General features: G+C 39.4%; 1 protein-coding gene across 1 annotated transcript; it reads right to left on the bottom strand.

Moving 5' to 3' along the window:
- Positions 1 to 627: 627 nt before the first annotated feature.
- LOC138395980 (amine sulfotransferase-like) lies at positions 628 to 13,442 on the bottom strand. The gene is made up of 6 exons (XM_069489083.1): positions 13,304 to 13,442; positions 8,463 to 8,671; positions 5,102 to 5,228; positions 4,118 to 4,212; positions 2,580 to 2,766; positions 628 to 801 (listed from the first exon to the last, which is right to left on the bottom strand). The coding sequence occupies exons 1-6, from the start codon at positions 13,440 to 13,442 to the stop codon at positions 674 to 676; spliced, it is 885 nt and encodes a 294-aa protein (XP_069345184.1). The 3' UTR covers positions 628 to 673.
- Positions 13,443 to 14,715: the final 1,273 nt, after the last annotated feature.

Raw genomic sequence — 14,715 nt, 5'->3', positions numbered from 1 at the left:
TAACTAACAAAGTTCCAAAAGGATTCTATATAAGAGTTCATAACATTATTTTAGCAATTTAAGTGGCATGGTTTTAATAAACGAAATGAAAGCAGAACAATGTTTACAGAGTCAGCTTGTGTACATACAATTATTTGGAAAATAATAACATCTATTATAAGCAGTAAGAAAATGGTGGACAATTTAATAAGTGATGTTGTGTGAACTTCTTGTCCATAAGAAGAAATAATTAAATAGTATTCTTACAGCCTGGGAATAAAATCCAAATAAAAGGAAGATATGACTTATGAATATATGACTACATTTGAGAAACAGCCCTCCAGAGTAAAGCATAAAACACAGAAGCCATGAAATGAAAGATGGACTCATAGTATTATATGAAAATTAAAATTCTGGATATGTCTGGAAAATCATCAACAATTTGTAAGTAAATGTAAAAGTAAAGAGTACAACTCTTCATGATTATATGCCAAAACGACATGAGGAATCCTCAGAGGATCAAAAAGGAGGAATGCCTGGACATGGAAAGCTCTCCTGATGGCAGAAATATAAAGGTTTTAATATTCATTAATCAGTGAAATTTTACAATATGGTTCAGAGAGTCAAAGATTGAAGTGTAAGATTTAATGTATTTCCTGCTGAAGGCGCTTTCTTAGGATTCTGTGTGCTGAGCTTAGTTCTGGGTTTCATTTACATCCCAGATGAACTGCAATGGAAAATCTTTCATCTGTTCTTGGAAAATCTTGTCAAATCTTTCATTCTGCTGGACAGTCATGTGATTTTTCCAGTCTCCTATGGTACCTGGTAGAAAATAAGAGAGAAATTGCTTCGGTGAAGTTTTGTGGTGTGGTGAGGGGCAGAACAAACATATGTGCTGGGAGTAACATTTTCCTCACTTTTATTTTTCTGCCAGTTAAGCTCCCAGGCATTCCTCTACCTGGCTAAGACTCTTCACTCTCTCACTCTATGGCAAGCAGATAAACACATTTATCATTGCAATTTTGCTATAATTAGATACAATCATCACCCATATTCACAGTGTCAGCACCTAGGAAATTGAAAACCACTACAACTTGATCGCTGTTTTGTTCCAAGATCACATTGTTTCCCCTAATCTATAGAAGTCTCTTAAACATTCTATAAGTCATCACTGAGATAATACTTACAGGTAAAGACTCAGATGCTCAGAGAATTTTTAAAACAGCCCAAGATCATACAGTTTATAATGGCAGAGCTGAAATTGTCCCACCTTTACCCCAATTACTTGTGAGATGGCCTTAAACTAAACTTCAAAAGACACGCAGTTGTCATGAGGAACAGTAGCTGATAGAGAGTCAAGAAAAGACAGGCTGAATTGAAAACACACTGAAAACTGAAACAAACACCTGAAGCACTGAATGAACTAAGAACACAAACACCTAGTGCAGGACTGCTAAAGCCAAAGCAAAAGGTGATCAGGTAAATAAAATCAAGGAGAGACCTGTTTGTTTCTCTGCAAAATAAACACATGGCTCACATTCACAAAGACATTTGGATCACTCTTTTTTTTCTTATAGCCATTTCAGTCTCTCATTGTCAGGGGTTCCTAAAGACACCAAAACACAGAAAAATGTCTTCTTTTGAATGCAAATTGCAAGTGCAGTGCTAAGGGAGGTGTGCAGTAGCCTCAGCATCTGGAAGACAGTAGGATGTGCTGGGACTAATGGCAATGGGCATGTCCCTCTTCAGGTCAGCTCAATGCTACCAGTGCTTCAGGTATTTCAAGAGAAGGGAAAAAGATACACCAAAGAGAGGAGGGAAGGAAACATTAAATTAGAGAAACACAAAGCCAATATTTATTGCTTCTTGACATAAGGCATACAACCCTATGAAATTACTAAGTGCCAAACCTATGTCTATATTTCTGTGTAATACCAAGTTAACAAACATGAAATATAAATAGAATGGTAGTGTAAAGTAATTAAAATATTTTAATATTTTTGATTCTAGCAGTTGTATGAAGAATACATGTACTCTAAAAACTCATTCCTCAGAGGCCAGATAAATGAAATACAACTATAAATTTTTTTAAAGTGTTACACTAGTTTAATAAAAGACATGTAGCCAGTAGTCCATCCTAATACCAACATTAGAGCTAATATGTGTTGTTCATTCACCACAGTGAGAGGTCCAGGATAAATCATGGTGATGCAAGAGTGGCCATTGATGGCCAATAGACTTGTCAATATTCCATTGTCAGGTGCTGTGGCCTTGTTTAGGAGGGGAAAGCATCTAATCCTAAGTGAATATCCATTTGGTGGCAGGTAGGCACTGTGCTACTAGGCATCAGTCAATTTTCAGAGGCCATAGAGAAGACCTTGTGATTTTAGGTTCCCCATCAGATGCCCTTTAGGAACCAGATAATGTAGTCGCATGGAGGGCCTCAGGCTGACATCACGTAACAGAAACTGACTACAGAAGGGAAGAGGGCCAAGAGGGCTCCACTGTTTGAAACTGTACCAGGACACCCTGGGGCTACACTCTGTGCCATCTGCACCACAGTGGAAAACAGCTGTTGCTGCTTCACTGCTGAACTTCACCTTTGCGAAGGAAATGGCCTTCTTGTAGTTTTGGCCCAAAGCCCCTGTAGAGTGCATTTTCAAAGTTTGCTAGCTGATCATCCTTCATGTTCTGAAATGTGGCCTGTCTCACCACGGCATCCACAGCCTCCTCACTCAGGTCTTCACCCAGAAATTTGCAGAGTTTTAACACAGAACTTCTGAGATCCTGAAATAAATCACAGTATGATTAATTATGCAAATTATAAGAAGAGAGGCATATGCAAGTGTCAGATATAAATATTGCAGGAGTGAAAAATGTAGGTACTTCAGCTGGTTGTAAGTTTGGAATTGGACAGTGCAACTTGACTTTCTTATACCTTACTGGTAAATATTTCATTTGTCTGCTGTTTGAGAGTTTAATTAGGTTAATTGCACATTTTTTCATTTTCTCTGTGTTCACTTAGCAAAGTTTCTACTGTCAGGCACTGTCCTGTGTGATGTGAAAGTGAACACAGGGATAAGAAGGAAATCAGTGCTGGGAGTTGACTCCAAGACCTAGGGCAAGAAGGATTGTGGAATAGAATTAAGAGAAAGTCACAATAAAGAAAAGATATTTACTCTGGATCTTGAAGGAAAAACAGTAATTTTCTAGGCAGACAAAACTGGAGATATACAGTGTGAACATAAGAAAGCAAATACACGATACTATAGTTGTACGGTGTGTATGAGATATCAGGCAAGAAAAAGTTAGAAACTTGGTATGCTCAGAGCTTGATGGAAACAGGCCTGGGATAGAAAGTAGGAGACATGCCTGGACAGATGGGTGAGACCAGACTGAAAGGAAGATTGCATATTGGTCACGTGGACCCAACTGAACCCACACATCAGACCCAACTTAGGCCATTGAAACAGAAAGAGGAAGTCAAATGTAAGAAGCTTCTGAGATTGGCTTTCGTCCTGGAGAGAACAAAGCAAGGCACTAGGTCCCTCCCTTCCTGCATCCGGTGCTTCCAGATGAGGACCTGAGTTTGGAGCCTTGACAACTGTCTTACAATTATGAGGAGAGACGTCACTGATACAGCAAATATGACAATATGGAAAGGTACAAAATGGTTGAGACGTTCATGACATCCTGGAGTTGCCATGCCCAGCCTCAGGATACCAACCTCTGCCTTCTCAGTTACTCAACAATAAGATTTTCTTGTATTTTAAGCCACTTATAATTAATTGTTCCTGGGAGCTAGATTCTCACCAAGGAAACACAGACGTTTTCTCATTTATGTAATTTTTCTTTTCTTTTTTCATTACAAACCCTTGCGTCGAAGGTTGACTTTCAATGGATTCCAGTGAGAGAGCTGCTCTGCTGCCTACGATGTTTTCATTTAATTTTTCATGCAATGCTTAACTGAAGACAACACAGATAAGATGAGTGACACCAGAAAAAAGCCTCATGTTAAACTTAATCTCAGATCTCAAACTCTATATTTTTCTTTGGGTGTTGTGGGCATGAACTATGGTATCATTAGGCCAGGCTGGGTTAGAGCTTAGATCAAAGCACAAACTCGATCTCATCTCACCTTCTTCATCTCCTCGTACATCATGAACTGAATATTGAAGTAGTTTCTGTGCTCATACCAACCTCTGATATGGTCAAACCAAAGATTTCCTACCACTGTGGGAAGAAGAGGTAAGTAAGTAGGTAAACATGTTGAGAGGGTTGAACAGGTTATGAGGTATGGGAATCTCCAGGACCAAAAAGGAAACAGACGTCTGTTGCTAGTTTCTAGATTTTCCTTGCCACGTGGTTATTGGGGAAGCATTTAACTCCCACCAGGGAAGAATTTTACAAAATCAAAGACAAGTTAGTCTTTAAAAATGTAGTTTGTCTGAACACAAAAGCAGCCTAATGTGGAATGAGGAAAGACCAAAAATGGAGAGCAGTCCAAGGAACTATGCCTCTCCTTCCTGTTCCTCTCCCTGTCCCCAAGCACACACACACTGCCATTTCTCCTCTCCACGTGCCAGTGTAGGGTCCCAGAGGAGTCACTTTAGCTCTGCACAGTGGATCAGAGCCTAAGCTTAGGCCTCCTGTGTGACATCATCATCTCTGTCTCTTCAGGCCTTGCTCTTTCTCACCTAGCTATGTGGGATCCTTAGAAAAAGGACGGGGAAGGGAACTCTCAGACAGACACGTCTGGGAAGTGCCACATGCAATATGCAAGGACAAAGCAGTAAAGCAAGTGTGATCTCAACTGAACTCTCTTCTCAGCTGAGCTAGAACCCACATCTCTGAGTTACTGACACTAATGTGTCTTCACTCTTTTCATGGTAAGTGATTTTGTAATCTAGGCAACCTCTGGAGAGTGGGTGAGACTAGAGAAATTGGCATGAATGGCAGGACTTGGTCCCTCTAGACAATCCTACCAACTCGTTGATAAATTGACCACTGACCCCCATTCTACTCTATTTTCATCACTCTCGTTTCCACCTTCCAAATTCATAAAGCTCAAAAACTCATCACAGCACAGCAAACGTATCATCTGGGTAATAACATCAGTTACCTTTCCCTTCCAAAAATTGTTTCATAAATGCCTCAATGGTGTCCGCAGATTTATGTACTGAAAACGTGTTTAAAAAATGAAAATATGAGCACATAACATCCTTAGGGTTTCTGTATATGTATATAATCTGCAAAGAAAAAAAAAGGAATTATTGTTTCTGATGCTTTCATTTATCATATTTTCTTCATAATACATTTCGATTGGATTAAGCCCAGTATTTTTAGCTTCCATAATTCCCTGCGTCCTGAACATTCACAGCTGCTCCTTTATATTTAGTGCTTCCCCTTCTCTGCAACAGCATTCAAGACACATCCCAGAAGTTACTTCTTATCTCCCCCAGGCAGACAGAGAAACTTAGTTCTTTTGCCCCTAAATCAGCTGACTCACGAATGCATGTGACAATGCTTCACAAACTATAAAAATATGTGAGAATAGCAATAATTTACTGAAATGGTTTAAACTTACATTGTGAAATTTATGGTTTGCTTTACTCATCTTTTAATGTAAGGTTTACCTAATTTTTATTTGTATATCGTTGTTGAGTCAAGCACAAGGGCTTGGCACACAGAAGTTACTTTCTAAGTATTTTGTGCTTTGAAACTATCCAGAAATAGAGCATATGGTGGTGTTTTTGTTTATTTTTTGTTGTTTGGGTTTTTTTAGGCTAGTCAAGTGAAAGAGTGGGAGTAGATAAGGAACGCAGGAATCTTTTACTGGTTGTGATCAATTATTTGCAAACACCTCTGCACTCAGACCAGCCTAAAAGATTTCTTTTTTAGAATTGTCTATCATAACCAATCAGAATAAATTAATTCTGAATAACAATTAAGCAATCCAATAGCATTGAAATACAAAAGATCATCAAAATCTACTCTAAATCACAACTAACTGGCTCATTCTATGTCTGCACAGAATATTCAGGGGCTCTGGATAAAATTGTAGGCCTACATCTTTGTTTTTATTTTTATTTATTTATTTTTTGAGACAGAGTCTCTCTCTGTCACCAAGGCTAGAGGGCCAGTGTGCTGTGGCATCAGCCTAGTTCACAGCAACATCAAATTCCTGGGCTGAAGCAAACCTCCTGCTCTGGCCTCTCAGGTAGCTGGAACTACAGGTACACACCACAACACCCAGCTAGTTTTGTATTTTGAGTAGAGGCGGGGTCTCGGTCTTGCTCAGGCTGGTCTCGAACCCCTGAACTCAAGCTATCCTCCCGCCATGGCCTCCCTGAGTGCTAGGATTACAGGCATAAGGCACCGGGCCCGGCCATGCATCTTTGTTTTAATTAAATGTACAATTTTGTTACTCCTCTGGGAAAACTTCTAAGTTTGCTGCAGAGAAGCTAGCCCCTAATGCTGTGAGATGAGATGATGGATGCGGGATGCATCTGAAGTTGTCTCATCCCTGAGAATCTCTCAATGCAGGGAAGTAGAGTCCTTCACCCATGGGATAGCAACAACGGTTGATATTGGTGGAAAGAAACAAATGGCCCTCCTGCGCTGGAGAAAAAGAACTAATTCCCTTTCAGTTCCTTGCTGTGATTGTTTGGTTCTAAGAATGGCTTCTTGTCTTTCATCCATTTGCTTATGTAAAAATGACACACGTACAAGTGATATCTCTGAGTTACTTGTGCCACATATCGTGGTCCTGCTCCTCTCCTATGGATAATGACACACGTTCTTAACACAGGGAACGTGGGAGGAGCAAAAGTGTGAGGAAAAAATAAAATGTTCTATTTGAATCCTTTAAGTTTGATATGTCCATTAGACAAACAATGGAAGATATTAAATAGTTTATATCAGTCTAGAATTGAGGAAAGAAGTCAACTCCTTGTAGATTATCTTTAACTTGATATGATTGGATAATATTAACTAGCAGTTAACTACACAGGGAAAAGAGGAGCAGGGGAGGTCAAATATCTGGGAATCATGTGCACTGGGAGGCCGGACAGAGCAGAAACCGGTAAGAAGGCAGGGGCAACGCCTCTGTTGCAGAAAAGCCCAAGTAATGTTTTCTGAATAGGAAGGGTATGTGTTTTCTCACAAAATAGGAAAACGCAAGATTAGTTTGGAACAGATTCAGTTAACTCAACATCTGAGTGTTGTCATCAGGGAGTTACAATCTCCCTGCTTTTCTGCTCCGACAGGCTGACTCCCCTCCACGTCCGAGACCCCACTGCTCTTTCTTCCCCAAGGCCTCTTAAAAGAGTGAAGAGACTTTCCTGAGAAGATCCCCTGTAAACTCATTTTCCTGTGTCAGAGCCCAGAAGTTTGTTACAATGGGAGCACCCTAAAAGGAATAAAAAGAGTAGGAGGTAGCAGCCAGATAACCAGGGGCTTGAAGTCACAATTTAAGTTCAGGTGGCTCCTTCATTCATTCTTTCAGCCCAACCACCTGCCAGGCACGGTTCTACACACTCTGCACACAGCAGTGAGCACACTTGTACCTCTGCCATGCAGGTGCTATGGTCTAGGCAGAGACTGAAAATAAATGAATGCATAAATACATATTATATCAGATAGTAATTACTGCTGTGTATACAGGGAGGTGTGTTATAGAAGATGGTGGCTGAGGTGGGGGTGAAGGAAAAGATCACAGGAGTCTGAGAACCAGCCCAGGAGGCTGGGCGGGGCTAGGGCCAGGAACAGGCAATTGCAGAGCCCAAGCTATAAATTTTAAGGAGGGCCTCACTCCCAGGCTCTTGCCAGGGCTGACCCTGTACTTGCACAAACCTGACAGCATGGGCCACCTTAAATGTTGAGCCCAGGTGCCTGGTTAGTCTCTGCCTTGTCTGGCTCTGCCAGAAGATCATTCCCATGAACTTGTCCAATCACAGGAGGGACAGGCATAGAGCTAGAGAGAAAGGTAGAGAGCCAAGTGCTGACATTTTCAATAGATGGTGGTCACTGATCCAGGGAGGAATGTGAGAAAGCAGAGAGAATCACTGTACAGAAGAGTGACTTGGTTTGAAGTTCCCTTGACCTTCAAAGTAAGGAGTTCTTAGGTAGAAAGGGGCTTGGGAATTAGGTTGGGAGGGTCAAAGGGAACCTGGGAGGGCACTAGGGGTGTAGGGCGGACAGGAGTGCTAATGTGATGTGTGTATGTAATAGACACCTATTAATGTTTAAATTAGCTCTATTACTTATACAGTTAGGAAAGAGACAAGGTGAAAACTAAAATTCAAATATTATAACAGAATAACTTAGATGTGTGCTGAAAATGAAAGTATGTAGAACACATTCAATTCCATCCTTTGCTGTTTGCTACCAGCTGAATGAATGTGGTGTCAGTGTAGGGAGGTTCAAGGAGGTAATGACAGAGAGCTCTTCTTTGCAGCAATAATGGTATTTCTCTGCCCTACTTTGGCTTTTTTGTCCTTCAGTCCTCTTGGAACCAAGTAGTATGGGAGGTGGGAAACGAAGAGACGAGGAGATGGTCTTTTGCCACAATCTGTATATCTAGAGGAGTACTCAAGAAAGGGGACACGATGAATTGTTTCCAGATTTTCTGTTCTTTTGCGATGTTCTTCAAAATAAATCAAGCTTAATATCTGCTGAGCCCAGACTGTTCCTATAAAAGAAATAATTTTGTTTTTATTAATGCATGGATGTCAGAAAAACATATATATCCAGGTTTTCAGTCAAATAAAGTTTGTTATTACAGTAGGTTGTATGATAGTTTCACTTATACAAAGTGACATAAGGCTAATAGGAACATATCTTGCTTTTATTTTTCTATTTAGGATGTTCCGTGTGGGTTTTCATACCGGCTTATACTTTGATACCTTCTTTGTGCTTTCTTCTGCTTCATATATGATACCTTTCAAATTATCTTCTATGCTTACCTCTAGATTTTTGTCCTCAACCTCATACTTAGAGCATTAGCTAATATAATCACAGAAAATGGAATTGAAGTGAAGAAGTAACTTTGAATCTTTCCCGCTTTCCCCGTTTCACTAGTGATTGCTGCTTAAGGAAATGGTGTTTAATTTTAAGTATCTACAAAAGGACTTTTGACACCAACATGTAGACAGAAAGGAAAAGTTAATAACTGAAGTTTGACCATTGGCTTTTAAGTGGGATTTGAGAAAAGTATTTAGATTAATTCCAATTAGAGTGGACATATAATTTTCTTATACCTCTTATGTACGCTGAATATTGGGGTCTAAGATTTCAAACATTCCTTGAATATAGGTAGTGTTTATGCAGTTTGCAGTCAAAATGTATTGAAATGACTGATGTACACCACCAAAAAGTAACAAGTTCCAGTGCGATAATTATTAGATTCGTGCTAAGATAAAACTTATTGCTCCTCAAAAATTCCCATCGTAGCCTTTGTTTCCAAAGACTATTCAATAACCTCTGGTGAGCACCTGCACCTGGTGAGTAAGAGCATTGTTGAGCATACATCCGTGTGGGAGGGACAGGTGATATGCACCTTATATGTTCCTCTTACTACTTAACTATTGGTGGCTGTAGTCTTCAGTGTTGCCAGGGAAGACTATGACCACATGTGTCTACTTGCTGTCATAGCTGGACCAAATATTCCACTGAAAATTCATTGATATGAAATTCTACAGAGTTTCTTACATTCTTCTTCTTTCCCAGATAACAGATACTGCTTGTAGAAGAGATATCACAGCTTTAATACCACCGGCTCTGGTAGCTGAGGGGTTGCCAATGGTGGTGAGCAGAGGTGGCCACAGGGCTGTAGATATTGAAGAACAGGAGAACTGGAAGAGTGTGTTCTCCATGCAAAAGAGGCTGCATTTCTTCTCCCTCCTCTCCTGCTCCTTCCTCTTCAGCTTTCACTTCCCTGTCCCTTCTCCATCCCTCTTTTTCTACATTTTTTGTTTTACCCTGTTAGGATGTCAGATGTTAGAGTAAAGGGACCTTCATTTTTCCCTGAAGTTCCTGACATTTAACATCACTGATTCATTTCAGTCCCTCACTTATCTACTTGTATGTTCCTTTTATTCCCATTTCCTACTGCAAATGCTACACCTGCCCCTAGCATTGTAACCAGTCAATTGGTTTTAAAGTGCATCTGTTTGCTTGAGTGTGTTCTTTATAAATCTGTACTGTTGTGAGTTCTTATATTTTCAACTTAAGTGGATCATCTTATTTGTTACGCTTTTTTAACCGAAAGCTGTGGTTTTAAGATCCATTATGTGCTGCCTCAGATCTATTGCCCCTATCAAATGCTGCCTCCTGCTTCATAGTTGCACCCATGGGCTTTACCTATCCACTGTCTCACTGAGGGACTTCCCCGCCCAAGCAGCATAGCAATGCGCATCCTAGTTTTGTTCCTTTGCATGGACCTGTTTAAGAATTTCTTTAGGATAACTACTCAGGAGAGCAATTGCTTGTGCTGAAACTAAGATCATAAGGCTGAAGGAATGGACTACTTCTGGTAAAAAGATATCAAATCATAAACAGGACCTAAGGCCATGCCAGGCAAGGGTTCAGTCCTGCACCCCTACATTTAAAGTATGAAGTAGCTTTGAGATGCCCCAGGTGTTTCTTTTTTCTAGCAGTTAAACATGCACTGGCCTCACGATAAGCAATATTAAGACAATTGTCACTCACTGACTGCCATACGCTGAGTAACTGAACCCCTGTTCCACACACCACAACTATACCTTTGATTGGACAAGAGACTGATTTCAGTAACTTTCTTGTGACAAGAGACCACAACCCATGGAGTAGTTCTGGCCAATTTATAGGGTCTGGTCACTGAGTGACTTTGTGTCCTTACTTCACCTTTTGATGCATAGGGCCTAACTGGAATGCATTTAAATGTTGTCTCCACCCCCAAAGTGAACATGGAATGTATGTGACATGCATGTTTGCTTAGTGTGCATGCGTGCATCTCCCGTTGGTGAATATTCATAACTGCCTCTAAAATCTATTGAACAGGTATACTTGGCCAACCCGTTCAGCATAAATTCCTGTCTCATCCTTCCCTGCCTCAATGTGGTCGATTTCCAGTTTCAGCCAGAGGCTGTGCCTACTCCCTGGAGCTTGTGACTCTCTTTGAGAGATGCAGAAACAAAGTTCTCCTCTCCAAATTTATGAATCTTCAGACTTTTTCTGTGACGCTTGGTATGTATGTACCTAATATGTCCAAGAAGTGCCAGAGTGCTCTTCAGAGAATGGCTGTTTCGGTCTCCTCTCTCATGGGTAATGCGCTAATGCATGTAGATCTCTATCCACTCCTCGTCTGCATTTGACATATTCACCTTTCAAATTCTCGTTAGTCTACGTGATGGGTAAATTTATGTGTAACTTTAGTGGGTGAAAGGCAGCCTAGATTGCTGGTAAAAGATTATTTCGGGGTGTGTCAGTGTGGGTGTTTCAGGAAGAGATTAGAGTTTGAATGGGTAGGATAAGAACATCCTCCCTCACCAATGCAGCCAGGAATGATCCAATCCATTGAGAACCCAAATAGAACAGAAAGGTGGAGGGCGGGCAATTTCTCTCTCTCCCTGAGCTGGGACATCAGAGTCTCTGGCCCTTGGACATTGCAGCACCTGGTTCTTGGGCCTTTGAACCCTGGGACTTGCATCACCAAACTCCCCGATTCCCAGGGCTTCGTCCTCATACTGGGAGTTACACTATTGTCTCCCTGGCTCTGAGGCCATCAGACTTGGTCTGAATTACACCACCGACTCTCCATGGTCTCCTGCTTCCTAAGGGCATATTCTCAGCCTCCATAATCATGTGAACCAATTCACACATATATATATATCCTTAATATATATAACATATATGATATATATTCCTATTAAATATAAATAATATTTTATATATGCTATGATCCATATATTCTTCTATAAATGCCTTGTGGTTTTCTTAGCTTTGCATGTAATATAAAAATTAAGTGTACAAAATAAATCATACATCATAAGGTCATAAATAGTGTATTGTGAAGGGAAAATTAATCAGCAAAGAAATTGGAATATTTTTCTGGTGAGGCTTCATTTTTAATTATGGCCATTCAGAATGGCTTCACTGACACAGTAATATTAAAATAAGGAACCCAAGGAGAGGAGGAAATGATCCATGCAGATGTCTAGGGGAAGAGCATTTCTGGAAGCTGAGACAGGGAGTGCAAAGGGCCTGAGGCAGCAACATGCTTTTAGAGCTCCCCTAGAGCAGCTGTGTTGGATCAAAGTCAGCAAAAGGGCCAAAACTATTTTTAAGTACTCACAGCTGGTATCTGCTGCTGTGAAACCTTATAACATAGAAATAGGTCCTGTTCACTTATCTGGACACGTTAAAAACCTCTCAAAGCACATGACTCTTTTTTGTTAAGAACTAATGTTTTACATATGCAAAGACTATTTGCAATATCTGTGATCATGTAAATGCTGATAAGTCTCTATGGTTTAGATACCTTGTTTTTAAGAAGTTAAAAGAGTCACCATTTGACCACCATTTTCAAAGTGACCAGGGAGCTATGGCATTGGCAAGGGACTAGTGTGGTGAGTTATCAGGCTCACTGAGCAGCAGGGGTCACTGCAGACAGAATGTGTCTTCAGAGTACAACACAGGACGTAAAACTGGGCCACATGATAGGCGCTAAATAGAGTAGAAAATGGAATTGAAATCAGGCTTCAGTCATACTGGGTGATCAGCAGGAAAAGCAGGCTCAAGGAAAGAATGGAGGCACCAGGCCCTGAGGCAGATGCTCAGGCAGAAAGTAAAAATACAGCAGGCAATGGCAAGGAGAGAGACAACCCTTTAGGGGTTCCCTAACTGAATTCCTATTTAGAATATTGCTTTAATCAAACAAGTCATTCTATGACTTAGAGCTAATTAAAAATATTTAGGAATTATTCTGTAATATGATAATTAGTATGCAAACTTTTCTCCTTCTCATGCTCTTCAAATATATGTCCCAACACCTGACTAAATGCTAAATATTCTTGCTTCTTTTCTCATCCCACCTCAGCATTCAGTGTTGGATGTTATCTTAAGTCTAATGGTTTTAACATTTTGCCCATTCCAATGCCAAATCAGAAATAACTTATAACTGCATTGTACAAAACCTTATTTCACAGGATATCGAACAATGAGTTCTGTATGTCCAAAGGATTAACACTATATGGCCATATCTAATACTAGTGAAAAACTAAATTCTCATATTATAGAAGTATCATTGTATGTCTTAGATTAGCTATTGGAATACTGAACTTACCAGATTTGGGGTATGTGACTACCAAGACATCATCATCTCTAATTTCAAAATCATCTAAATTTTTTGATAAGTAAGTTTGAAATGCACGAAGAAAATAAAATCCTTTAAATTTCACTAAATTTGTTTCTAAATCTTCCATAATTCAGTACCTGCAAAAGACATACGACATTCTTTGAATGATATTTAGATGAATTTTGTATCTTCTTTCCATCAGTATTATTGCCTTCCAGGCATATATTCAGAAAAGAAATTGATTCTTTATTTTCTCCAGAAACACATATAACATTCTAGCTCTAAAAACCAATTCTGAGTGTGTGTCACTTGCTCCAATACCCAGGAGCTGTACAAGGGGTGGGTCATTGTTTTCTGTGTATGTGCTCCACTCATGTAGCTACAGGGAAGAGACGTGAAAGTAATTTTTGTAATAATTTCAAAAAATGATGTTATCAGATGTTTGGTATGTATTCCACCATAAACAAATAAATGCAGTGGATTTAAACAGATGTGAGAAAGATTTGTCTGTTAGACTAGTCAAAGAATCCTTTATCACTGGGTCTTTTTTTTCTTTTTCTTTTTCTTTTTTGTCTGTAACTGAAGTATAGGGCCTAGGTTTTAGCTATTTTTATAGAAGCTTTTCTTTGTATAGTTCTGGAGTTATCTCTTTATATTTTTTGACAATTTTTTACTAAAATATGATTTTATTTCTTAATGTATAACTTATTTAGAGCAATTGGAATAATAAAACCAGGAAGTCACAGATATGAATACATACAAGGAAGCCTGGGAAATTGAAGATGATCAATTAAATTGTCCATAATGACAAAATAAATATTGCAAGAATGTAAGAACATGAAAGAAAATATTCAAATAGTGTGTCAACATGAACAGTGGTAGAGGGAAGATTTTAAACCAAATCTTGTGACTCATCATTTATGTATATATTTTACCTTGCATTATTTTATTATTTTAATGTTGCAAACTCTGAGATTTTTTTTAATGTGGGAGTTCTTTCAGAGGAAGTCAAGTATTTTCTTCTTTCCTACTTGCTAATCATAGGATTAAAATCAAGAAAAGCATGATAAATACAAAATTTGAAAGCAATTCAAGGTAGCTGGGGCCAAGAATCATTCCAACAGGAAAGGACATAAGTAATTTTAAAAATATATTTTGAAGGAAACACTCTAACTGTAAATCTTAGTTTTGATAGCTTCTCTTCTAAAATGAGATTTATGAAAGGTAAAGATTAGTTGGCACCAGCAACATGTTTCTTGCCAAAGCAAGGAACAGGGAGGGAGGTGTGGATGACATCAGAGAGAGAGAGAGACTTGTTCTGTCACTGGAGTTACTTAAGGATCCTCTTTGCTGTCCCCAGATATTAAAGAAAAACAGCAGGATTTACCTCTATTAGAGCT

The sequence above is a fragment of the Eulemur rufifrons genome, chromosome 15 (genome assembly GCF_041146395.1).
Source record: "Eulemur rufifrons isolate Redbay chromosome 15, OSU_ERuf_1, whole genome shotgun sequence".
In the NCBI taxonomy this organism is placed as follows: domain Eukaryota; kingdom Metazoa; phylum Chordata; class Mammalia; order Primates; family Lemuridae; genus Eulemur; species Eulemur rufifrons.
The sequence above is the reverse complement of the archived record's forward strand: the minus strand, read 5'-3'. Positions and strand labels throughout refer to the sequence as shown.

What these genes read in the sequence shown, in the direction of transcription:
- LOC138395980 (XM_069489083.1), bottom strand. Translation starts at nt 13,442, where the DNA reads ATGGAAGATTTAGAAACAAATTTAGTGAAATTTAAAGGATTTTATTTT. An exon ending in ACAATTTTTGGAAGGGAAAG is followed by an intron (nt 4,213 to 5,101) that starts GTAACTGATGTT and finishes TTCTTCCCACAG; the next exon opens with TGGTAGGAAATCTTTGGTTT. An exon ending in TGTACGAGGAGATGAAGAAG is followed by an intron (nt 2,767 to 4,117) that starts GTGAGATGAGAT and finishes GATTTATTTCAG; the next exon opens with GATCTCAGAAGTTCTGTGTT.